This window comes from Haliaeetus albicilla, chromosome 26 (genome assembly GCF_947461875.1).
Source record: "Haliaeetus albicilla chromosome 26, bHalAlb1.1, whole genome shotgun sequence".
Taxonomy (NCBI): domain Eukaryota; kingdom Metazoa; phylum Chordata; class Aves; order Accipitriformes; family Accipitridae; genus Haliaeetus; species Haliaeetus albicilla.
The window spans coordinates 3918038-3943133 of NC_091508.1; the positions used below are offsets into that span (position 1 = coordinate 3918038).

At 46.2% G+C, this 25096-nt stretch overlaps 2 protein-coding genes across 2 annotated transcripts; both read left to right on the plus strand.

The window, feature by feature from the left end:
* The first annotated feature begins 1070 nt into the window (after window positions 1-1070).
* On the plus strand, window positions 1071-9680 carry LOC138682164 (zinc finger CCCH domain-containing protein 11A-like). Its single transcript, XM_069771943.1, has 13 exons — window positions 1071-1124; window positions 1310-1429; window positions 2057-2180; window positions 3797-3877; window positions 4356-4466; window positions 5222-5276; window positions 5541-5644; window positions 5855-5920; window positions 6467-6967; window positions 7623-7696; window positions 8404-8728; window positions 9040-9209; window positions 9609-9680. The coding sequence occupies exons 1-13, from the start codon at window positions 1071-1073 to the stop codon at window positions 9678-9680; spliced, it is 1857 nt and encodes a 618-aa protein (XP_069628044.1).
* Window positions 9681-15861: 6181 nt separating this feature from the next.
* LOC138682196 (zinc finger CCCH domain-containing protein 11A-like) lies at window positions 15862-24470 on the plus strand. The gene is made up of 13 exons (XM_069772061.1): window positions 15862-15915; window positions 16101-16220; window positions 16848-16971; window positions 18588-18668; window positions 19146-19256; window positions 20012-20066; window positions 20331-20434; window positions 20645-20710; window positions 21257-21757; window positions 22413-22486; window positions 23194-23518; window positions 23830-23999; window positions 24399-24470. Exons 1-13 carry the CDS (start codon window positions 15862-15864, stop codon window positions 24468-24470), a joined length of 1857 nt encoding a protein of 618 aa, XP_069628162.1.
* The last annotated feature ends 626 nt before the right edge of the window (window positions 24471-25096 follow it).

Consider the following 25096-nt stretch of genomic DNA (forward strand, 5'->3'; position numbering starts at 1 on the left):
TGTATAGAAACGTTGATACCGTATGCGTGTACGTAGGTATGCCTGTTTGTGTGCTGACCCCAAAATCACTCGTGTTATAAAGCATCAGCCTTGAAGGCATATTCATCAAACTGTTATGTAGATCTTTTGGGTTTGCCGGTTCCCTCAAAATGAGAGACTTTTTATGCAGTCTGCTGTGGCAAATAGCCCCACATTCTAATTTTTACTATCGCTCTTGCTGACTTTATCATCCCTCGCTCTTGGTGTGTGCATGAACGGGTATGTGTACGTATGTCCAGACAGTATTTAACAGGTCGAGTTGACTAAAACAACTGTAAAGAGTGGAAATTCTGACTGTTGTGCTTCAGCTTTGGACAACTTGGCTTCAGATTCTCATGCAGAGAACGAGATGTGTTAGCAAGAGCTTGTCCTGTGCTTCAGACGACATGCTGGGTGGTTTGCATACGCATCATAGTGCAGCGTTCTCTGTGTAACTTGTGACACCGAGGGCGCTGTCAGCCTAGTGGAGTGCGGTAACCAGCAGGTAAATCATCATCAGCTGTTTGCGGCTGGGGTAAGGCTGACGGATTGACAAGGGGGATGAGAACACGTAGTTCCTGGTGCTCTGCCTTCCTTGTGATCTGACTGTCCTGATACACAGGGGGGGCGTTAAGCATCTTTACTATTTTTGTAAGCGATTAAAGGCACAAAGTAGAGCAGCAAGAGAGACTGCCCAAGTGAAATACTTTGTGCTTTATAACCCGCAAGTACCCACAGGTAGGTGCAATAGTACTCCTCTCGTGCGTTTGTTGGGGTGCAACAAAAAAGTTTTGTTCCCTTCTTGGTCTTTGGTACAGGACACAGGCAGGTCAGCAAGCTGGAAGGTTAGACCAGGGAGTAGGACTGTTTCTTCTTTTTCACTTACTGATACCTTTCTTTAGGGTTACTTTGAAAAAGAAGATTTGACCGCTCAAGCCATCAGGAGACTTTCCGTCCAAGAAAGAGCGAAGCCAGCTCTTGCCAGGACGGGAGGAAGTCCCTGTTGAGAGCGAAGCCTTCGAACCTGAGCTGGTTCTCAGACGGTGTCGATTATGTCCAAGCAAGGGGACGACTGCTACTTCTATTTCTATTCCACCTGTGACAAGGTATGTTTGGGCTTCTTTTGCTTTGGGGTTTCTTGTTGAGTTTTTAGGAGAGGAGGGGGCGGAGGCATCCAGATTTCTGTTAACTTCACAAGCAGTTCGATTCTGCGTCCAGTTCTACTAGCATGGATAATTCTGGAGGCTGTACTGTTTTAATTTCCTCTTTGTGGGTTTCCTTTTGGTTACAGGGAGACAGCTGTTCCTTCCGCCACTGTGCGGCCGCTCTGGGAAATGAGAGAGTGTGCAGGCTGTGGCAGGAGGGTCGCTGTTTCAAGACTACCTGCAGATTCAGACACATGGAAGTCGATGTGAGTGTTTGCCTAAAGATGTGTTCTCCAACTAAATCCCTGAAAGCATTTTTCCTTGCTGTCGGCAGCCTGAATGTGCTTGTACGTGATAGATTTACTTGCTTTCAAAGGATACTGGTTTCCGTTACTTGGAGGGGGGTGGGAGGAAGTTGGGGGAAGAAAGATCAATTTCTTAGGTATATCTCAGCAAGACATTTTTGTATTAGGTGCTGGCGTTGTTCTGACGTCTTGGGGTAGCACAGGGTGGGGAGGGAGAAGATGGGAAGGAAATAAGGCTCTGAAAGATAACTTGAGATAGATTCAAGCTAGGCAGTTTAAGGCATTTTTTTCCCTCTGAATAATCCCAGTATTTTGCACATTGTCTTAGTTTAGCCCACCCTGAACTGATGTGTGCGAGCCCCCGTCTTCTCCAACGGAATGACAGGAAAGCTAGATAATATGTAGTAGTTACAGCGTACGCAAACTTTGTCGAGCTGCCCTGCAATGCTTTCAGTGATAGACTGCCCTTTGGAACGATGTTTCCGCACTGCACTGCGATAGCCCTCTCTCTGGCATGACGTGTAACTATGTCTCTTAGCAAGCCTAAGGCGAGTGTTACCATGAGCTTTTCTTTCTGTCTGTCTCCAGAAAAAACGCAGTGAGATCCCTTGCTACTGGGAGAATCAACCAGCTGGCTGTCAAAAATCCAACTGCGCCTTCCGTCACACGAAAGGACGCTATGTTGATGGGCGCTTCTTCCCGCCAAGCAGAAGTGAGTTTCTTGGGTCCTTTTCCTTTAAGCATTAAAGAATTAATTCTGAATATTACTCAGGAGTGGGTACAATGCCGTAGAAGGCATCGAGTAACTGCTCACTGATGAGTGTAGGGAGAAGTGTGCAGTCACAGGCTCTCAGCTAAACGGACTGTAATTCTGGTATTTAATTCTTTCTTTCATGCTCAGCTTCTCTGTGCTTTGTGTGATCTTTGCACTCCAGGTTGCTTTCCCCTCATGTAATCTTTTCTGGAGGGTAGGGTGGCGAGATGAGTGTGTGAAGGGAAGCCGTTGTTCCTAGTGTGTTCGTAGGGGTGGGGAATAGGAAACTCTGAATTCAGCAGCCAGGTGGGTTATCTACCTTATCTACCGTATCTAGGCAGTGAGTGCAAGGTTGGGGTGAAAGTTTTACATGGCCAAATGAGAGATGATCCTCGTCTTCCTCTAGCTACGCTTCCAAGTCCACCTGAGCCTGCAGAAGATGATGTGAAAATGGCTCAGGCGTCACTGCAGCAAAACAGACTTTCTGTGCAGTCGAGTCCCTCTCCGCAGCTGAGGGGGGTGATGAAAGTGGAAAGCTCTGAAAAGGTCCCAAGTCCTACACATCCTCCAGGCAGTTGTAATCAGTGCTGCAGATGATGATGAAGATGGGTACTTTTTACTTACTGAAGGCATTTCTGCTGGAGGTGAATGTATAAATTCACAGAGTACCTGAACTGTGTAGTGTTTAAAGCTACGGACCAGAGTCTGGAGTCTTAAATATTTTTTCCCCGGTATAGCTCTTGCTTATATGAGCCTGTCAAGTCAATATAACTGTTTAAAAAAACCTCCCACAAACAGTTGCTTGTAGTTAAGAATACAAACAGAATATGAACCGTGGACTGAAATGTCATTGTACGTGCTACATAAGCATGAAACTTCTTGTATAATCCCTGCTCCATAACTGAATAGGTTTTATTTTGGACTTTCAGAGCAGCTTTCTGAAGAAGGAGATGAAACTAAAACACCTGTCCAGCAACCGGCAACAGAAGCCTGTAGTGGATCGCGGATAATTTCCACTAGGAAAGGCAGGGCTAATACAAAGCAAGGTATTCTAGCAGCTGTAGTAGGATGGCTTGGAAGGAGAACTTGACGATTAACTCCAAAGCGATATGTTCTAAAACTACGATAGAGCATCGGGTAGCTGGATGGAGTCAGTTATTTCCACGAGCTCATTCCTCTCTAATAATGTATGTCCCTTGGGTCAGACAGGTCAACTCCTCCCTGTTGACTTTTGTAAAACAAAATAGAGCCACAGCGTGGAGTTTAAATGCCTGCAAATGTGTCCTTTCAAACACTGTGGGAAGAAGCCATGTCTAATGACAGAGGAATCTAATATCGTGTAGATGGATTAAAACGCTTAAGACGGTAGGTTTTACTCTGTAGGATGGGAGGAGAGGTGCCAGTTGCTTACCAAAATACCCATCCGTTCTATGGCTTTTTTTACTGGTGGGGAGTGTTGAGAGGGTTTATTTGGAAGACTTTGGAAGGGTTCTGAGCTGTAAGAAGCTTGAGGATGTGTGCTCTTCAACATGTGCCTTTAGGCCTCAGCTTCAGTAACGATTTTCTGTTTTCAGAGGACAACTTAAATTTTGGATTAAAAAGAGTTAAAGAAATCAAATTGGAGAAACTAAAGGAAACAACAAAAAACCAAGGTGGTGAGTTAAGATCCCTTACTTCTGCGTTCTGTTCACCTTCATCTTTTTTTTTTTTTTTTTTTTTTTTTTTAAGCTTCTGATACTACCTGGATAGCTGGCTATGCAATGGTGAATACAATTCTTGGCACGAGAAAGGAAAATTTTGGGGGCTGTTGGGTTCAGACTGGGAGGTGATTGCAGCTGAGAACCGCTTGAGGGACAGACTTCCATGCTTAGTTGCAGGCCTTGAGCTACTTTGGCATGCAATCTGTTTTCTTAAACTCCAACAGCTGATATTCTAGATTGGAATTCCAAGGGCAAATCAGAGGGAAATTGCTCATTTCTCTTATTTACATGCAGTGGTCATTGTATGTTTCACAGTAATGGATAACTAATGTCTTTGGTCTTTGTGATAGTTCTTTTATTTTGGTTGGTTGTTTGTTTTTTTAGTTGTTTTCTTTTTCCCTAAACATCCTCATGTTTTGCTTGCTATGATCAGAAGGTCCTTCAGGAGTTTCTGTTCCTCCGCTCCAATCTCGGGCTATTCCTGTGCCAGAAAAGGAAATTGTACGGACGGTAGTGAGAACTGTGAGTCTGTCTACAAAGCAAGGTAACAGCAAATACTATTGTTTCCACTTCACGGCTCCTCAACCAAAAGGTCAAGTAATAATTAAGATAATTCAGACAGGTTAGCCTACTGGTGCTGCCTTTTCTAATTAAAACCATGCTTTTATGCTTCAAGGCCCTGGTTTGATTGGAAATATTTGGCATTTGTAGGTGCTCAGGTTGTTGTGTTGCAATAAAAGATCCAGAAGTGGGTTTTATCAGCCTGACGTTAAGCCGTAGCTCATCATGTATTACACCACCTTACAGACTCTCCAGTGTGCTTAATTGGACTCTCATGTTCCTGAAGTTGAGTGAGATTTGTGAATGAGCTAATGTGTCGACAGCACGTGGCAGAAGTAGCAGTTGGGTTAAGTGCAGTAGCAGCAGAGAGAGAGGCTAATGTCAATATGAGTGTCAGTATGCAAAAAAGGGGATAAGTGGAAAAAGCGGGCAGTAATGAAAGGGCAGACCTATAGAAGATGGTATTATACAAGTAGGCAATTTTTGAAGCGTTGACGAGGCTGACGGTGGCACTTGCGGACAGTAGCGTGATAGGAGTCTGTGTATAAGTGGTGGTGTTCAGATCTGCACAAATTCCTTTGAAAGGCAAAAAACGTGTGGCACTACTGCTACTCGTAGTCACTCGTTTCTGTGGTTTGGCTACCAGAAGAGTGCCTTTTGCTGGGACGGGGACTAGAAGGACAATGCTCTTAGTGGCTACTGGTTTCTGTGCAGTGAAGAGATTAGTCTTTGTTTTAGGGGAGGAGCCTGTGATTCAAGTGAATCTTGGCGAGAGGATGGGAAAACAGAAAGCCTCCATAGGGAAGAACTTTTTGTGAGCCGTTGTTCGGGTGCCCTCATCTAAACGTGACTGTGTTTAAGGGTAATTTTGCTGCGTGCAGGAGGAAAATCCGTTTTGGCAGAGATGTGTATTGGCGGCAGGCAGAAGTGGCAAATTTGGTTAGCAGCTGAAAGGCAAATCTAAGAAAAGATCCCTGGAAGCATTGAAGTTTGTGGCTGACTGTTCTAAAATCCTCCTGCAGAGAAACGTTCTTCAAGTATTGCTTGTTTTCTCTCTTTCTGAAGCTGGTAAAAGTGTCCTTCCGTTAAAGCGCAACCTTGCTGACAGGCTGGGGAAGAAGATAGAGGTTCTGGAGAATGCTGACAACGCACCAAAGAGAGGTACGGCTACTAAGCAGACATCTGGATTTGATGCACAGATTTCCTGCTTAGGTTTGCTGTTTGTCCTTTCTTCTAGTGGTTCTTTTTGTGTGTTGGTTGAGGGCTCAAGGTAGCTCTGAATCCCAGTGAAGTGATGGCTCTCATTGTGAAACGTGAGCACCAAATGGAGATTTATGCAGTCTGCCGAACTTTTTCTGTTCTCTCTTGTAGTTCAAGTCCCCAGGTCTCTGAAGGAGAGGCTAGGACTGCCCTCTGAACAGAGCCGTACAGAGACAGGTACGAACTGGCTATTAAGTATGCCTTCCCCTTTTGTCTTTCCATGAACTTCCATACAGCCCTAAAATTAGTTTAAAAAGCCTGCCTGATTCCTCTTGCTTGAGTGCTGAAGCTGTCCTGTTTAGCCACTGTCAGAGATCTGGCTCTAGAGGGGGGGTGTACTGTCCACTCGTGCCTCATCAAGGTTTCCGCTTGAAAACTGCTGTGAACCCTCAGAAGCTGCAGTATGCTTACGCACAAGTAGGACAGAAGCACTGCCAGGAGCAGGAGTTTGAGATGCGAACAGAGAGACAACGGTCTGAGAAAGTAACAAAATAAAATAAACTAATGCTGTTTGTGTCGCCACTCTCTCCGGATAGCACTAGTTTTCAAAATACAAGTGGCTTAAAGGAGGAGAATACCGTGCAGAATGGTGCTGTCCTAAGATGCATTCTTGGGATCACGCAAACCTAGTTTTCCTTAGTACTGTGACAGATTTTGGAGACTTTAAATATTGCTGGACTCTCCTTAAATGTTGGTGCTTCTCTTTCTTTTTGATGATGACAGAGAAGGCTGCTAAGCCAGCAGGAGAGATCCATGTGAAAACACTGGAGGAAATTCGACTTGAGAGCACTAATCGGAGACGAGGAGAACCCCAAGTGAAACCCCAGACTGAAGGACGTTGTAAAACAGAAGATCCCAGCTTGGGGGCAAGACCTTCCCCTGCAGTTCACGTCAAAACTTTCTCAGGCTCCCTGGCTGAAAAAAACCACAAGCGATTGGAACGAGAGAAGCAAAAAACAAAAGAGTTTCCTACCAAGACAAAAGTTGAGAGCAAACCCAAGAAGCAGAGCACACTTGCTCCGTCTGTGCTCAGCCAAGCGCGCCCGGCAGAGCCGGCACGTAAAGCCAAGCCAGCAGGAGAAGTGCGTGTTAAAACCTTGGAAGAAATCAAGCGGGAGAAAGCTCTGCGGGTGCAGCAGAGTGGAGGAAAAGTGCCAGCTCCACCAGCACAACCTGAACCTGCCCCGACAGGGAGGAGGTTGTTACGGATCACAAAGCTAATAGGTAATAAGGTGATTTGATACCTGCCCTGGTGAAGCGCTTCCCCTGTTGAGCAAATTCAGTTTGCTGAGGTTTTGCTTTGCTTTTTCCTTCTGCATATCGTAGAGGGTAGAAGAGTTTAAGGCTACAAAGTCAGAAGGCAAGGAAGTGCCAGAATATGCAACCATATTCTTTTCCATGAATCGCGTGATAGCTTTCTGTATTTCCCACTGGAAAATTCTTCCACTGAGGAGCTTTGTAGCCTAGTTTCTTGCTTCTGTTTTTTCTGCCATCCGCTTGTGGTATGGGATCTTCCCTGGGCTGAATCCAGGCTTACCTTCCTCTTTGGCATATGCATTGTTTAATTCAGTTATTGATGTATCTATGTTTGCAAAGCATGTATCAACTTCTTAATGTGAGGGCCAGTTTTTGTCAAAATTGGCAGAGCGCTAAAGATACCGTTTGGATTATATAAGCCACGTAAAAAGAGAATAGTGCGATTGAGGGAAAGAGAGCTGGAACGGTGCAGGGATTGCTTACTGTAGCCTTTCCCTCTGTCCCATTATTAGACATGAGGAAATAGACAGAACAAGGAAACAGAGGTAGCCAGGTTTCTTTATTTCTGCTGTTGACAAACTGATGATCTTCTTTTTTTTTTTTTTTTTTTCTTGTTTTGAAGCACCTGGAAGAGAAGAAAAGATGATAGTGGAATTGAGCAAGCCTTTTCCCAAAGCTGTCTCTGCAGCTGCAGAGGTGAGTCCTTTGTGAAGACATACATCTATCTATTCATACAGTTTTTGATACATTTTGTTATGTTTTGTTTGTAACTGGCTGCATGCTCCCAGTTTGAGTGTGTTCCTACCTTTCCGCATTTGGTAAGCGCTGCAGTGCTGTCGCAAGTCCTGTCACTACTTTGAATAGCATTTCCAGACAACGTGTTAAGCCCCAAGCTTTGAATTAATCTTATTATACCTGACAGTGAATAAGAAACCCTATTAGCACCAGATAAAATCTGCGAGGTTAATGTTTTTCTTCTCCGTGACTTTATCTGTGAGACTGGAAGAAGGAGATCTTAAAATCCTGGGCTAAGAACTTTAATAGAAAAGGCTGGAGGTTTGTATTAGAGGAAATCAGTCTGTCAGGGAATGCTGTCTTGGGGGAGCTTGTATGGCTTCCTGTTGCTGAAAAAGAATGTACTAGATTACAGCTAGAGTCTTCTGCTCTGTTGAAGAAGCTTGCTGTGTTGGGAATTGTAGGCTTTTGAAACTATTTCCACAGCAAAGCATGGATCTTGTTACAGGTTACAGGCAACGTTTTATGGGGAAAAATGTCAGATCTGAATGGTATTAACATGCTCTGTTCCACACGGAGCTATTTCAGAGGGATTGCTACTGAGATTTTCTGAATGAAATCTCCATAGATTTTTGTCCCCTTAGTCCTCTTCTTTTGCTTCCTTCCAGCCCTCTGATCAGAGTGCAACTAATTCTAAAGTTCAAGTGAAGAGCCTTGAAGAGATAATGTGGGAGAAGCGGCAACTGAAGCAACGCCAAGAAGAGAAGCTTCAGAAGGAAGCAGCTGCTGTGCCATCTCCTACTGAACAGGCAATCAAGGATAAAACTGCAGCATCAGGGAGTCCTGAATCCAGTGTGGTTTCAGGGTCAGCTTATCAGCTTCCAAAGAGGATATTGGTGAAATCTCCGGGAGATGGGGTTGAAAGCCCCCGAAAGGGTGCTGCCGTATCACCAGGGGAACGGGCAGCTCAACTTCTGGAATGGTTAGCTGAAAGTAAGTGTTGACTGTATGTTAAAGAGTTACTTTAGGTCATGCTTTGAAAGAAAGGCAGAGGGTGACAATTTTCACGTTGTAACTCTGGCTCCTTTTTGTAATATCTTTGCTCCTTCTTATGGCTTGTTGGTAAACAGAGTTTACGGTGTGGAAAATACTGCCGAGAGTCTGGGAAATGGCAGTGGAATTGTGCTGGCTAAATACATTTAACTAGAAGGGTTGTGGCGCTGTTAAGAGAACCTGTTTGTTTGTCGTTTTTTTTTCCTGAGGCAGAGCAAGACTGCATCAGTTCTCTCTTCCTTTTACTCTAGCCAGACGGAAGGGGTGCCTGAAGCCTTTGGATGGGAAAGCCACCTCTCCCACAAAGCAGCCACTGAAACGTAAGGCAGCCGAGAGTCATCCGTCTGCCGTGGCGGCTGTGAAGCCACCGAGTGCCACTGGTGGCGACGGGAAGGAGCCTTCAGCTAAAAAAGCAGCTGTGGTAAGGAGAGCGGCTGAGGCAGTAGTGGGTCCCTAGTAAAATTTATGCCCAAGTTGTAGCCTCCTCTTGGAGAAAAGATGAAAGACTGAAATGTTCTACGGGTCTCCGTTCCCTTTTAAATCCAGAAGCGGTCGCCAGGACGCTTGTAGTACCTTTCTGCTTTTTACGAGGTGAATGGCAGTGTTTACATAATGCTCCGCTACGTCCCTTAATGCTGCGTTCTTCAAAAAGACCCAAGGTCGTTAGTAAACTTTAAGGGAACGCTAACTTTTCTTCAGGTGTGCCCTGGCTCTGTATTTTGGTTAAGGCTCAGCAATGCCAGAGGAGAAGCAGCGGAGGAAGAATCTGCAAAGCAGTCTTTGACCTGTGTATCCTAAAAACCATCTTGCTTCTTCCTAGGCTGTTGTTCCGGCTTTGCCAGAGGGCAGCCTCCTCTCCATACGCGGGAGAGGAAAACCCCAAACCAGGTAACAACCACAACTTGTTCTTTTTCTTGATCAGTGTGCCTTTCACGTGAAACTAAGTTGGTTTGGTTTTTTTTTCCCACACGTGGAAAAATTAGAGTTTTGAGATACTTCATGCCAAAATCCAGCAGAGAAAAAATTCGTCTGAAATAATAAGTTTCTAGCAGCTGGCTGGACTCCTTATCTAGATTCTTGCCTGAAAACGCTGCAAGTTGGTACAGCTTTTCAGTGGCTTCTTGGGTTTTCCGAACGCCTGCAGAGGTTGACTTGGTAACCTTTTTGCAGTCAAATTAGTAAAGGTGGCAAAGTGTCTCTGGTGACAAAAACGGAACCTTCTTTGCCAGACCCCAGATGCTGTGTCTTCGCGGATAAATCCCCAAAGTGCAAAATGTACCTGCTGATACATTGGACTGTAGAAGCAGCCCCAGGTTAATTGAATAAAAATCCCTGCATAAGGCTGAGGGGTAGGAGGGATTAACTACCATTTTAAGAGCTGGTTTGCAGAAAACATCTCTCTGCTTAAGGAATGTCATACACTGATTTGCTCTCTTTCTTGTTCTTCCCAGTCCTGAACTGCACATTGGAAGCCAGGCAGACTCTGTGGCACCATCAGAGGTCTCAAGCTCGACATCAGCTTCCTCACAAATAGCCGTAAAGAAACGCCGGTTGAGCTTCTCAGGGGCCTGGAAAGCCCCCTTCTCTGTGGAAGACGACTTTGAGAAGTTCCTTTGGGAAATCTCAGGAGGCAAACAGGAAGACAAAATTGACATGGACCCAGAGAATGATGAGGATGACTTCTTCATGGAAATTGGTGAACTGATCGACGGCTGAAAATAAAGACAGAAATAAATTGAAACTGATTATTTTGTTGGATACCCAGAGGTGATTCTTTTCCTAGCTGAGGCTTTGCAAGGAGTCTTAAAGCACAGGTGAACTGGTAGACATTGGGAGTATCTGCACGCAGTTGTCCTAAACTTCCCTGCTGGTCAGACATGCGGTCTGAATTTGTGACCCTGCAGAAGACAGCTGAGACTGGGGTCTCTTGTGTACCCTGCCACCAGGGATCGTTTTCCCTAGCAGCTACCTTTTGAATCATTTTCTTAAATTTTTGAAGAACTTGAGTCTCTTCTCTTCCTACGAGGATTTGTGAAGGTGGGGCGGCCCTCAGGCATTTGCTGCTGGCAGAGGAAAAATCGGTTGTCGGAGTGGATTGTCAATACTTTCTCTTTGGAAGAAAACACTTGCGTGCTTTGATAATCCACTGTGCTGTCTTCGTTCCTAGAGGAAAGGTCTGAAACCAAAACTGAGCAAAGTGCTGTTCCGGCTCCAGAAGGGTCACCCAGCCCCAAGCTGCCGACGCTTTATCCTGCCGAAGGACTTTCTCCCGCTGAGACTTCTGCCAGCATGGGTCGGTCGGTCATGGACTTTGGGAGAGAGGAAGAGCGCGCGAGAGCCCGGCGAGGAAGGCTTCCCCCTCGCTGCTTCCCTCCTCCTGCTCTGTCGTCAGCCTTCCCTGTCCCCGGCCTAGGCTCTGTCCGCAGAGATGGGGTTTGGTGTACGCCATGGTTTCTGTAAATATTTTCTTCTTCCCTGTTATGCTCGTATTCTCCTGAAGGTCCTGTATGAAACGTAGCCTGGCCGCCTCCGCCTTCACCGGTAGTTGAGCTGTTCCCCATGACAGCAGTTAACAGCGTTTTTACCGAACCCTGGGGCAGGAAAGGTGGGGGTGCGTGGTCTGTCTGTGGGGCGTCCTTAACGCTCCGCTCCAGAACCTCATCTTCCGCTACCTGCAGAACGTGAGTACCGCCGGGCTGCCGCGGCTTCGGCCCCGTGTGAGAGGAACGTCCCGGTGCTTCTTGCGCAGGGCCCTTCGAGCCATGTGGGGAGCGGGGCGGCACGCCGGACGGGTCTTTCCGAGGTCGGGATGGGGTTTTTGGAGCCGGTCTCGCTTGAACTGAAGAACTTGCTGTCGTTGCGATCCGTGAGGAGAACAGCTAGTTCCGAGTTGGGCGTTTTTCCTTCTCACCTTAAGGAGTTACCTTTGTAAGAGGCGTTTGCTCTTGCAGTCACGTGTGCAGGGATGTTTTCCGTGACAGTCTTGAAGCCTGTGCTGTTGTGTGTTCGCCAGTGAAGGCAGAGGGGATTTCCAGAATAGTCTACCGCCTTAAAAATGGCTTAGGACGTTGCTGAAACCACGCGTGAGAGTTACTGCCTCGAGTGTTACAAAGCTGTCGGCAGCAGGGAGTTCTTAATGCACAGGAGAGGACAAAATTGTGTGGAGTGTTTCTGTTCCTGTTGTGCTCTCCCCCTCCATCGTTTTGCAGAGGTCCAGGATCCAGGTGTGGCTTTATGAGCAAGTGAACATGCGGCTAGAAGGCTGCATCATTGTGAGTATCAGGATGTCTTTGGATTGGGTATTTTGTTGGTTGTTCTTCCAATTCATAAAACTGTTTCTTTCTGTCAGGAAAAACTAGCATGGGGGGTGGAAATACCTCGTGCCTCTCCAATTAATAGTCTTAATTGTCCAGCCCACGTCAGCACAGCTCACGATAGCTTGTGGTGTTGTTGCTGAAGTTTAGAGCAGGGCACGTAGCTCAGCAGCGGCTTTTGTTGCTGATTTTTAGGGCTTTGATGAATATAGGAACTTGGTGCTAGACGACGCAGAGGAAATTCGCTCCAAACCAAAATCAAGAAAAGAGCTGGGTATGTCAGTATGTCTGTGTAGGCCGAGCGATGCCTGAAACCTGGCTGCGTGAGCCTTCCCCGTAGCAAGGCTTCAAAGCACGAAACCTGTGAAGAGTGTTGAGTTTGGAGTACAGTGAGCGGATACTGGCTAGGTGTCGGTTCCTGCTGTTTCTTGAGCTGGTGGTTTTGTTGAACGTGAAGGAGAAAGAATCTGCCTCTGCCTGCGACGAGTCTTTGTCTTTCAAATGTGTGTAACAACGGATGGACTGCACTGCACTTTTTCTGCAGCCCGGGTGGCAGGAGGGGTCCAGTCAAACTCCTGCTCAGGAATATGGAAGGCGACAAGCGAAATGCTGAGCTGCTTGGACATTCAAAAGAGCTAGATCTGAGGGGATTTCTCTTGTTCCCCCCATGGCGGTGGATATAGTAAAGTTGCACTGTACAGGTGTGTCTCACTTCCTAGGGAAAAGAAATGGCACCTTCTAGACCGTGAATTCCTCCTGATTTGTGTTGGAATGCCTCTGCTGGGCAAAGCGGTGGTCCTTAATTGCCTTCCATTTAAGAGTTGGCTTGTGCAAACTGCAGAAATCGTGCTTGAAACTTCATTTAATTATCAATGGCATCAGTAACACATCCAGTAATTTCTAGGAGGAGATGCGTAGGAATCTGTATGACACAAGAGTCTGTTTTTGAAGGTGCTAAGGGTGAAAAGTGAATAGTCCCATCAATACTGAGGAAGGGAAGGAAACCTCGCGCTTAACAACTGGTCTTACTCCCGTTGTGGTTGAAGCCCAGCCGGTAACAAAGCACCACGCAGCCGCTTGCTCACTCTCCTCTCCCCCCGCCGCCCCGGGCCACGGTGGGATGAGCAGAAAACATAAGGCAGGCTCGTGGGTGGAGATAAGGAGTGGGAGAGATCACTCGCCCCTTATGGTCACGGGCAAAAGACAGGCTCAACTTGGGGAAGAAACAAAATCAGTTTAGTTTACTGCAAATCCAAACAAGCCAAGGATATTAGGAAGCAAAACCAAACCTGCGACCACCTGCCCCCCACCCCTCCCTCCTTCCCGCCTCAACTCCACTCCCGGGTTTCTCTCCCTCCTCCCCCCGGCGGCGGGGCATGGGGGCTGGGGTCGGTTCCTCACAGGTTGTCTCTGCCCCTCCTTCCTCCTCAGGGGGAGGAGGACTCCGCACTCGGCCCCTGCTCCACCGTGAGGTCCCTCCCACGGGAGACTGTCCTTCAGGAAGGTCTGGTCCTTGCCGCGGGCTGCAGTTCCTCACAAACTTCCCTGGCGTGGGTCCTTTCCGCGGGCCGGTCTTCAGCCACACACGGCTCCAGCGCGGGCTTTCCCATGGAGCCACGGCCATCTTGGGGGGCCTCTGCTCCACCGTTCAGCTCCATGGGCTGCAGGGGCATCAACCTCCTCAGGCGCCCCTCCTCCCCCCCGACCCCGGTATCTGCAGAGCTGTTCCTCTCACATTCCTAATCCCCCTACTCGCTGCAGGTTCCCCTTCTTAAATATTTCATCCCAGAGGCGCTGCCGCTGTCGCTGATTGCGTCGGCCTGGGCCAGAGGCGGGTCCGACTCCGAGCTGAGGGAGCTTCGAGCAGCTTCTCACAGGAGCCACCCCTGCGGCCCCTGCGCTGCTACCAAAACCCCGCCACACAAACCCGTAACAATTCCCTTTGCCAAGCAGTCAAAACCCAGTAACTAACAGGAGAACCCAACTTGCCCTCTCTTTATTTCAGATTTGGGAAAATCCCCTGCCAGAAAAAAAGAAAAATCCTGGAAAATCCGCTAGTGTTTGTGTGAGTAGATGGTTCCAACCTTTTGTCATTAACTCGTAAGAACTATTTCATTCCGTTTTGTCCAAGAGAGTCAGAAATACTTGCACAGAAACGCGCAGCATGGGAATGAAAGGGGTCAGAACCGCTTGAATTTGAGCTTTATCTGGTGTGGTTGCAGGTTTTATGGCATTTAGTATCTTTAGAACAGTAAGAATCACAGTATCTGACTTTGCATCCAAAAAACCTGCTTGTGGCTAGGGAAGATCAGTTTCAGCGCTGGAGGCACCAAAAAATCATCAGCTGTCGAACTGGACCTAAGCCATCTTTTCAAACCTTCCGTGATCTTGCTGCAATGCATGATGATGGATTTATGGATTAGAGAACAGCGTATGATGGCAAACTTGTAGCATTGGCTCTGATGTAAAAAGAGAACAAATTCTTTCCGAAAATCAGTGTAATTCCAAATTCTTGGTATCACGCAGCCATGCCACTTGCAAAGGAAGCATTTCCCTGCCTCTCAAAGCTTGCTGTATCCTCGATCTGCTGTCTCCCTGCTGTTAATTGATTGCAACTCCGCGTGTCCGATTAGGGCTGAGAGTTGCTCTCGCTACGGATATCGTGCACCATGTGCTGTGCACGCTCGTGTGGATAGAAACGTTGATACTGTATGCGTGTACGTAGGTATGCCTGTTTGTGTGCTGACCCCAAAATCACTCGTGTTATAAAGCATCAGCCTTGAAGGCATATTCATCAAACTGTTATGTAGATCTTTTGGGTCTGCCGGTTCCCTCAAAATGAGAGACTTTTTATGCAGTCTGCTGTGGCAAATAGCCCCACATTCTAATTTTTACTATCGCTCTTGCTGACTTTATCATCCCTCGCTCTTGGCGTGTGCATGAACGGGTATGTGTACGTATGTCCAGACAGTATTTAACAGGTCGAGTTGACTAAAACAACTGTAAAGAGTGGAAATTCTGACTGTTCTGCTTCAGCTTTGGACAACTTGGCTTCAGATTCTCATGCAGAGAACGAGATGTGTTAGCAAGAGCTTGTCCTGTGCTTCAGACGACATGCTGGGTGGTTTGCATACGCATCATAGTGCAGCGTTCTCTGTGTAACTTGTGACACCGAGGGCGCTGTCAGCCTAGTGGAGTGCGGTAACCAGCAGGTAAATCATCATCAGCTGTTTGCGGCTGGGGTAAGGCTGACGGATTGACAAGGGGGATGAGAACACGTAGTTCCTGGTGCTCTGCCTTCCTTGTGATCTGACTGTCCTGATACACAGGGGGGGCGTTAAGCATCTTTACTATTTTTGTAAGCGATTAAAGGCACAAAGTAGAGCAGCAAGAGAGACTGCCCAAGTGAAATACTTTGTGCTTTATAACCCGCAAGTACCCACAGGTAGGTGCAATAGTACTCCTCTCGTGCGTTTGTTGGGGTGCAACAAAAAAGTTTTGTTCCCTTCTTGGTCTTTGGTACAGGACACAGGCAGGTCAGCAAGCTGGAAGGTTAGACCAGGGAGTAGGACTGTTTCTTCTTTTTCACTTACTGATACCTTTCTTTAGGGTTACTTTGAAAAAGAAGATTTGACCGCTCAAGCCATCAGGAGACTTTCCGTCCAAGAAAGAGCGAAGCCAGCTCTTGCCAGGACGGGAGGAAGTCCCTGTTGAGAGCGAAGCCTTCGAACCTGAGCTGGTTCTCAGACGGTGTCGATTATGTCCAAGCAAGGGGACGACTGCTACTTCTATTTCTATTCCACCTGTGACAAGGTATGTTTGGGCTTCTTTTGCTTTGGGGTTTCTTGTTGAGTTTTTAGGAGAGGAGGGGGCGGAGGCATCCAGATTTCTGTTAACTTCACAAGCAGTTCGATTCTGCGTCCAGTTCTACTAGCATGGATAATTCTGGAGGCTGTACTGTTTTAATTTCCTCTTTGTGGGTTTCCTTTTGGTTACAGGGAGACAGCTGTTCCTTCCGCCACTGTGCGGCCGCTCTGGGAAATGAGAGAGTGTGCAGGCTGTGGCAGGAGGGTCGCTGTTTCAAGACTACCTGCAGATTCAGACACATGGAAGTCGATGTGAGTGTTTGCCTAAAGATGTGTTCTCCAACTAAATCCCTGAAAGCATTTTTCCTTGCTGTCGGCAGCCTGAATGTGCTTGTACGTGATAGATTTACTTGCTTTCAAAGGATACTGGTTTCCGTTACTTGGAGGGGGGTGGGAGGAAGTTGGGGGAAGAAAGATCAATTTCTTAGGTATATCTCAGCAAGACATTTTTGTATTAGGTGCTGGCGTTGTTCTGACGTCTTGGGGTAGCACAGGGTGGGGAGGGAGAAGATGGGAAGGAAATAAGGCTCTGAAAGATAACTTGAGATAGATTCAAGCTAGGCACTTTAAGGCATTTTTTTCCCTCTGAATAATCCCAGTATTTTGCACATTGTCTTAGTTTAGCCCACCCTGAACTGATGTGTGAGAGCCCCCGTCTTCTCCAACGGAATGACAGGAAAGCTAGATAATATGTAGTAGTTACAGCGTACGCAAACTTTGTCGATCTGCCCTGCAATGCTTTCAGTGATAGACTGCCCTTTGGAACGATGTTTCCGCACTGCACTGCGATAGCCCTCTCTCTGGCATGACGTGTAACTATGTCTCTTAGCAAGCCTAAGGCGAGTGTTACCATGAGCTTTTCTTTCTGTCTGTCTCCAGAAAAAACGCAGTGAGATCCCTTGCTACTGGGAGAATCAACCAGCTGGCTGTCAAAAATCCAACTGCGCCTTCCGTCACACGAAAGGACGCTATGTTGATGGGCGCTTCTTCCCGCCAAGCAGAAGTGAGTTTCTTGGGTCCTTTTCCTTTAAGCATTAAAGAATTAATTCTGAATATTACTCAGGAGTGGGTACAATGCCGTAGAAGGCATCGAGTAACTGCTCACTGATGAGTGTAGGGAGAAGTGTGCAGTCACAGGCTCTCAGCTAAACGGACTGTAATTCTGGTATTTAATTCTTTCTTTCATGCTCAGCTTCTCTGTGCTTTGTGTGATCTTTGCACTCCAGGTTGCTTTCCCCTCATGTAATCTTTTCTGGAGGGTAGGGTGGCGAGATGAGTGTGTGAAGGGAAGCCGTTGTTCCTAGTGTGTTCGTAGGGGTGGGGAATAGGAAACTCTGAATTCAGCAGCCAGGTGGGTTATCTGCCTTATCTACCGTATCTAGACAGTGAGTGCAAGGTTGGGGTGAAAGTTTTACATGGCCAAATGAGAGATGATCCTCGTCTTCCTCTAGCTACGCTTCCAAGTCCACCTGAGCCTGCAGAAGATGATGTGAAAATGGCTCAGGCGTCACTGCAGCAAAACAGACTTTCTGTGCAGTCGAGTCCCTCTCCGCAGCTGAGGGGGGTGATGAAAGTGGAAAGCTCTGAAAAGGTCCCAAGTCCTACACATCCTCCAGGCAGTTGTAATCAGTGCTGCAGATGATGATGAAGATGGGTACTTTTTACTTACTGAAGGCATTTCTGCTGGAGGTGAATGTATAAATTCACAGAGTACCTGAACTGTGTAGTGTTTAAAGCTACGGACCAGAGTCTGGAGTCTTAAATATTTTTTCCCCGGTATAGCTCTTGCTTATATGAGCCTGTCAAGTCAATATAACTGTTTAAAAAAACCTCCCACAAACAGTTGCTTGTAGTTAAGAATACAAACAGAATATGAACCGTGGACTGAAATGTCATTGTACGTGCTACATAAGCATGAAACTTCTTGTATAATCCCTGCTCCATAACTGAATAGGTTTTATTTTGGACTTTCAGAGCAGCTTTCTGAAGAAGGAGATGAAACTAAAACACCTGTCCAGCAACCGGCAACAGAAGCCTGTAGTGGATCGCGGATAATTTCCACTAGGAAAGGCAGGGCTAATACAAAGCAAGGTATTCTAGCAGCTGTAGTAGGATGGCTTGGAAGGAGAACTTGACGATTAACTCCAAAGCGATATGTTCTAAAACTACGATAGAGCATCGGGTAGCTGGATGGAGTCAGTTATTTCCACGAGCTCATTCCTCTCTAATAATGTATGTCCCTTGGGTCAGACAGGTCAACTCCTCCCTGTTGACTTTTGTAAAACAAAATAGAGCCACAGCGTGGAGTTTAAATGCCTGCAAATGTGTCCTTTCAAACACTGTGGGAAGAAGCCATGTCTAATGACAGAGGAATCTAATATCGTGTAGATGGATTAAAACGCTTAAGACGGTAGGTTTTACTCTGTAGGATGGGAGGAGAGGTGCCAGTTGCTTACCAAAATACCCATCCGTTCTATGGCTTTTTTTACTGGTGGGGAGTGTTGAGAGGGTTTATTTGGAAGACTTTGGAAGGGTTCTGAGCTGTAAGAAGCTTGAGGATGTGTGCTCTTCAACATGTGCCTTTAGGCCTCAGCTTCAGTAACGATTTTCTGTTTTCAGAGGACAACTTAAATTTTGGATTAAAAAGAGTTAAAGAAATCAAATTGGAGAAACTAAAGGAAACAACAAAAAACCAAGGTGGTGAGTTAAGATCCCTTACTTCTGCGTTCTGTTCACCTTCATCTTTTTTTTTTTTTTTTTTTTTTTTTTAAGCTTCTGATACTACCTGGATAGCTGGCTATGCAATGGTGAATACAATTCTTGGCACGAGAAAGGAAAATTTTGGGGGCTGTTGGGTTCAGACTGGGAGGTGATTGCAGCTGAGAACCGCTTGAGGGACAGACTTCCATGCTTAGTTGCAGGCCTTGAGCTACTTTGGCATGCAATCTGTTTTCTTAAACTCCAACAGCTGATATTCTAGATTGGAATTCCAAGGGCAAATCAGAGGGAAATTGCTCATTTCTCTTATTTACATGCAGTGGTCATTGTATGTTTCACAGTAATGGATAACTAATGTCTTTGGTCTTTGTGATAGTTCTTTTATTTTGGTTGGTTGTTTGTTTTTTTAGTTGTTTTCTTTTTCCCTAAACATCCTCATGTTTTGCTTGCTATGATCAGAAGGTCCTTCAGGAGTTTCTGTTCCTCCGCTCCAATCTCGGGCTATTCCTGTGCCAGAAAAGGAAATTGTACGGACGGTAGTGAGAACTGTGAGTCTGTCTACAAAGCAAGGTAACAGCAAATACTATTGTTTCCACTTCACGGCTCCTCAACCAAAAGGTCAAGTAATAATTAAGATAATTCAGACAGGTTAGCCTGCTGGTGCTGCCTTTTCTAATTAAAACCATGCTTTTATGCTTCAAGGCCCTGGTTTGATTGGAAATATTTGGCATTTGTAGGTGCTCAGGTTGTTGTGTTGCAATAAAAGATCCAGAAGTGGGTTTTATCAGCCTGACGTTAAGCCGTAGCTCATCATGTATTACACCACCTTACAGACTCTCCAGTGTGCTTAATTGGACTCTCATGTTCCTGAAGTTGAGTGAGATTTGTGAATGAGCTAATGTGTCGACAGCACGTGGCAGAAGTAGCAGTTGGGTTAAGTGCAGTAGCAGCAGAGAGAGAGGCTAATGTCAATATGAGTGTCAGTATGCAAAAAAGGGGATAAGTGGAAAAAGCGGGCAGTAATGAAAGGGCAGACCTATAGAAGATGGTATTATACAAGTAGGCAATTTTTGAAGCGTTGACGAGGCTGACGGTGGCACTTGCGGACAGTAGCGTGATAGGAGTCTGTGTATAAGTGGTGGTGTTCAGATCTGCACAAATTCCTTTGAAAGGCAAAAAACGTGTGGCACTACTGCTACGCGTAGTCACTCGTTTCTGTGGTTTGGCTACCAGAAGAGTGCCTTTTGCTGGGACGGGGACTAGAAGGACAATGCTCTTAGTGGCTACTGGTTTCTGTGCAGTGAAGAGATTAGTCTTTGTTTTAGGGGAGGAGCCTGTGATTCAAGTGAATCTTGGCGAGAGGATGGGAAAACGGAAAGCCTCCATAGGGAAGAACTTTTTGTGAGCCGTTGTTCGGGTGCCCTCATCTAAACGTGACTGTGTTTAAGGGTAATTTTGCTGCGTGCAGGAGGAAAATCCATTTTGGCAGAGATGTGTATTGGCGGCAGGCAGAAGTGGCAAATTTGGTTAGCAGCTGAAAGGCAAATCTAAGAAAAGATCCCTGGAAGCATTGAAGTTTGTGGCTGACTGTTCTAAAATCCTCCTCCAGAGAAACGTTCTTCAAGTATTGCTTGTTTTCTCTCTTTCTGAAGCTGGTAAAAGTGTCCTTCCGTTAAAGCGCAACCTTGCTGACAGGCTGGGGAAGAAGATAGAGGTTCTGGAGAATGCTGACAACGCACCAAAGAGAGGTACGGCTACTAAGCAGACATCTGGATTTGATGCACAGATTTCCTGCTTAGGTTTGCTGTTTGTCCTTTCTTCTAGTGGTTCTTTTTGTGTGTTGGTTGAGGGCTCAAGGTAGCTCTGAATCCCAGTGAAGTGATGGCTCTCATTGTGAAACGTGAGCACCAAATGGAGATTTATGCAGTCTGCCGAACTTTTTCTGTTCTCTCTTGTAGTTCAAGTCCCCAGGTCTCTGAAGGAGAGGCTAGGACTGCCCTCTGAACAGAGCCGTACAGAGACAGGTACGAACTGGCTATTAAGTATGCCTTCCCCTTTTGTCTTTCCATGAACTTCCATACAGCCCTAAAATTAGTTTAAAAAGCCTGCCTGATTCCTCTTGCTTGAGTGCTGAAGCTGTCCTGTTTAGCCACTGTCAGAGATCTGGCTCTAGAGGGGGGGTGTACTGTCCACTCGTGCCTCATCAAGGTTTCCGCTTGAAAACTGCTGTGAACCCTCAGAAGCTGCAGTATGCTTACGCACAAGTAGGACAGAAGCACTGCCAGGAGCAGGAGTTTGAGATGCGAACAGAGAGACAACGGTCTGAGAAAGTAACAAAATAAAATAAACTAATGCTGTTTGTGTCGCCACTCTCTCCGGATAGCACTAGTTTTCAAAATACAAGTGGCTTAAAGGAGGAGAATACCGTGCAGAATGGTGCTGTCCTAAGATGCATTCTTGGGATCACGCAAACCTAGTTTTCCTTAGTACTGTGACAGATTTTGGAGACTTTAAATATTGCTGGACTCTCCTTAAATGTTGGTGCTTCTCTTTCTTTTTGATGATGACAGAGAAGGCTGCTAAGCCAGCAGGAGAGATCCATGTGAAAACACTGGAGGAAATTCGACTTGAGAGCACTAATCGGAGACGAGGAGAACCCCAAGTGAAACCCCAGACTGAAGGACGTTGTAAAACAGAAGATCCCAGCTTGGGGGCAAGACCTTCCCCTGCAGTTCACGTCAAAACTTTCTCAGGCTCCCTGGCTGAAAAAAACCACAAGCGATTGGAACGAGAGAAGCAAAAAACAAAAGAGTTTCCTACCAAGACAAAAGTTGAGAGCAAACCCAAGAAGCAGAGCACACTTGCTCCGTCTGTGCTCAGCCAAGCGCGCCCGGCAGAGCCGGCACGTAAAGCCAAGCCAGCAGGAGAAGTGCGTGTTAAAACCTTGGAAGAAATCAAGCGGGAGAAAGCTCTGCGGGTGCAGCAGAGTGGAGGAAAAGTGCCAGCTCCACCAGCACAACCTGAACCTGCCCCGACAGGGAGGAGGTTGTTACGGATCACAAAGCTAATAGGTAATAAGGTGATTTGATACCTGCCCTGGTGAAGCGCTTCCCCTGTTGAGCAAATTCAGTTTGCTGAGGTTTTGCTTTGCTTTTTCCTTCTGCATATCGTAGAGGGTAGAAGAGTTTAAGGCTACAAAGTCAGAAGGCAAGGAAGTGCCAGAATATGCAACCATATTCTTTTCCATGAATCGCGTGATAGCTTTCTGTATTTCCCACTGGAAAATTCTTCCACTGAGGAGCTTTGTAGCCTAGTTTCTTGCTTCTGTTTTTTCTGCCATCCGCTTGTGGTATGGGATCTTCCCTGGGCTGAATCCAGGCTTACCTTCCTCTTTGGCATATGCATTGTTTAATTCAGTTATTGATGTATCTATGTTTGCAAAGCATGTATCAACTTCTTAATGTGAGGGCCAGTTTTTGTCAAAATTGGCAGAGCGCTAAAGATACCGTTTGGATTATATAAGCCACGTAAAAAGAGAATAGTGCGATTGAGGGAAAGAGAGCTGGAACGGTGCAGGGATTGCTTACTGTAGCCTTTCCCTCTGTCCCATTATTAGACATGAGGAAATAGACAGAACAAGGAAACAGAGGTAGCCAGGTTTCTTTATTTCTGCTGTTGACAAACTGATGATCTTCTTTTTTTTTTTTTTTTTTTCTTGTTTTGAAGCACCTGGAAGAGAAGAAAAGATGATAGTGGAATTGAGCAAGCCTTTTCCCAAAGCTGTCTCTGCAGCTGCAGAGGTGAGTCCTTTGTGAAGACATACATCTATCTATTCATACAGTTTTTGATACATTTTGTTATGTTTTGTTTGTAACTGGCTGCATGCTCCCAGTTTGAGTGTGTTCCTACCTTTCCGCATTTGGTAAGCGCTGCAGTGCTGTCGCAAGTCCTGTCACTACTTTGAATAGCATTTCCAGACAACGTGTTAAGCCCCAAGCTTTGAATTAATCTTATTATACCTGACAGTGAATAAGAAACCCTATTAGCACCAGATAAAATCTGCGAGGTTAATGTTTTTCTTCTCCGTGACTTTATCTGTGAGACTGGAAGAAGGAGATCTTAAAATCCTGGGCTAAGAACTTTAATAGAAAAGGCTGGAGGTTTGTATTAGAGGAAATCAGTCTGTCAGGGAATGCTGTCTTGGGGGAGCTTGTATGGCTTCCTGTTGCTGAAAAAGAATGTACTAGATTACAGCTAGAGTCTTCTGCTCTGTTGAAGAAGCTTGCTGTGTTGGGAATTGTAGGCTTTTGAAACTATTTCCACAGCAAAGCATGGATCTTGTTACAGGTTACAGGCAACGTTTTATGGGGAAAAATGTCAGATCTGAATGGTATTAACATGCTCTGTTCCACACGGAGCTATTTCAGAGGGATTGCTACTGAGATTTTCTGAATGAAATCTCCATAGATTTTTGTCCCCTTAGTCCTCTTCTTTTGCTTCCTTCCAGCCCTCTGATCAGAGTGCAACTAATTCTAAAGTTCAAGTGAAGAGCCTTGAAGAGATAATGTGGGAGAAGCGGCAACTGAAGCAACGCCAAGAAGAGAAGCTTCAGAAGGAAGCAGCTGCTGTGCCATCTCCTACTGAACAGGCAATCAAGGATAAAACTGCAGCATCAGGGAGTCCTGAATCCAGTGTGGTTTCAGGGTCAGCTTATCAGCTTCCAAAGAGGATATTGGTGAAATCTCCGGGAGATGGGGTTGAAAGCCCCCGAAAGGGTGCTGCCGTATCACCAGGGGAACGGGCAGCTCAACTTCTGGAATGGTTAGCTGAAAGTAAGTGTTGACTGTATGTTAAAGAGTTACTTTAGGTCATGCTTTGAAAGAAAGGCAGAGGGTGACAATTTTCACGTTGTAACTCTGGCTCCTTTTTGTAATATCTTTGCTCCTTCTTATGGCTTGTTGGTAAACAGAGTTTACGGTGTGGAAAATACTGCCGAGAGTCTGGGAAATGGCAGTGGAATTGTGCTGGCTAAATACATTTAACTAGAAGGGTTGTGGCGCTGTTAAGAGAACCTGTTTGTTTGTCGTTTTTTTTTCCTGAGGCAGAGCAAGACTGCATCAGTTCTCTCTTCCTTTTACTCTAGCCAGACGGAAGGGGTGCCTGAAGCCTTTGGATGGGAAAGCCACCTCTCCCACAAAGCAGCCACTGAAACGTAAGGCAGCCGAGAGTCATCCGTCTGCCGTGGCGGCTGTGAAGCCACCGAGTGCCACTGGTGGCGACGGGAAGAAGCCTTCAGCTAAAAAAGCAGCTGTGGTAAGGAGAGCGGCTGAGGCAGTAGTGGGTCCCTAGTAAAATTTATGCCCAAGTTGTAGCCTCCTCTTGGAGAAAAGATGAAAGACTGAAATGTTCTACGGGTCTCCGTTCCCTTTTAAATCCAGAAGCGGTCGCCAGGACGCTTGTAGTACCTTTCTGCTTTTTACGAGGTGAATGGCAGTGTTTACATAATGCTCCGCTACGTCCCTTAATGCTGCGTTCTTCAAAAAGACCCAAGGTCGTTAGTAAACTTTAAGGGAACGCTAACTTTTCTTCAGGTGTGCCCTGGCTCTGTATTTTGGTTAAGGCTCAGCAATGCCAGAGGAGAAGCAGCGGAGGAAGAATCTGCAAAGCAGTCTTTGACCTGTGTATCCTAAAAACCATCTTGCTTCTTCCTAGGCTGTTGTTCCGGCTTTGCCAGAGGGCAGCCTCCTCTCCATACGCGGGAGAGGAAAACCCCAAACCAGGTAACAACCACAACTTGTTCTTTTTCTTGATCAGTGTGCCTTTCACGTGAAACTAAGTTGGTTTGGTTTTTTTTTCCCACACGTGGAAAAATTAGAGTTTTGAGATACTTCATGCCAAAATCCAGCAGAGAAAAAATTCGTCTGAAATAATAAGTTTCTAGCAGCTGGCTGGACTGCTTATCTAGATTCTTGCCTGAAAACGCTGCAAGTTGGTACAGCTTTTCAGTGGCTTCTTGGGTTTTCCGAACGCCTGCAGAGGTTGACTTGGTAACCTTTTTGCAGTCAAATTAGTAAAGGTGGCAAAGTGTCTCTGGCGACAAAAACGGAACCTTCTTTGCCAGACCCCAGATGCTGTGTCTTCGCGGATAAATCCCCAAAGTGCAAAATGTACCTGCTGATACATTGGACTGTAGAAGCAGCCCCAGGTTAATTGAATAAAAATCCCTGCATAAGGCTGAGGGGTAGGAGGGATTAACTACCATTTTAAGAGCTGGTTTGCAGAAAACATCTCTCTGCTTAAGGAATGTCATACACTGATTTGCTCTCTTTCTTGTTCTTCTCAGTCCTGAACTGCACATTGGAAGCCAGGCAGACTCTGTGGCACCATCAGAGGTCTCAAGCTCGACATCA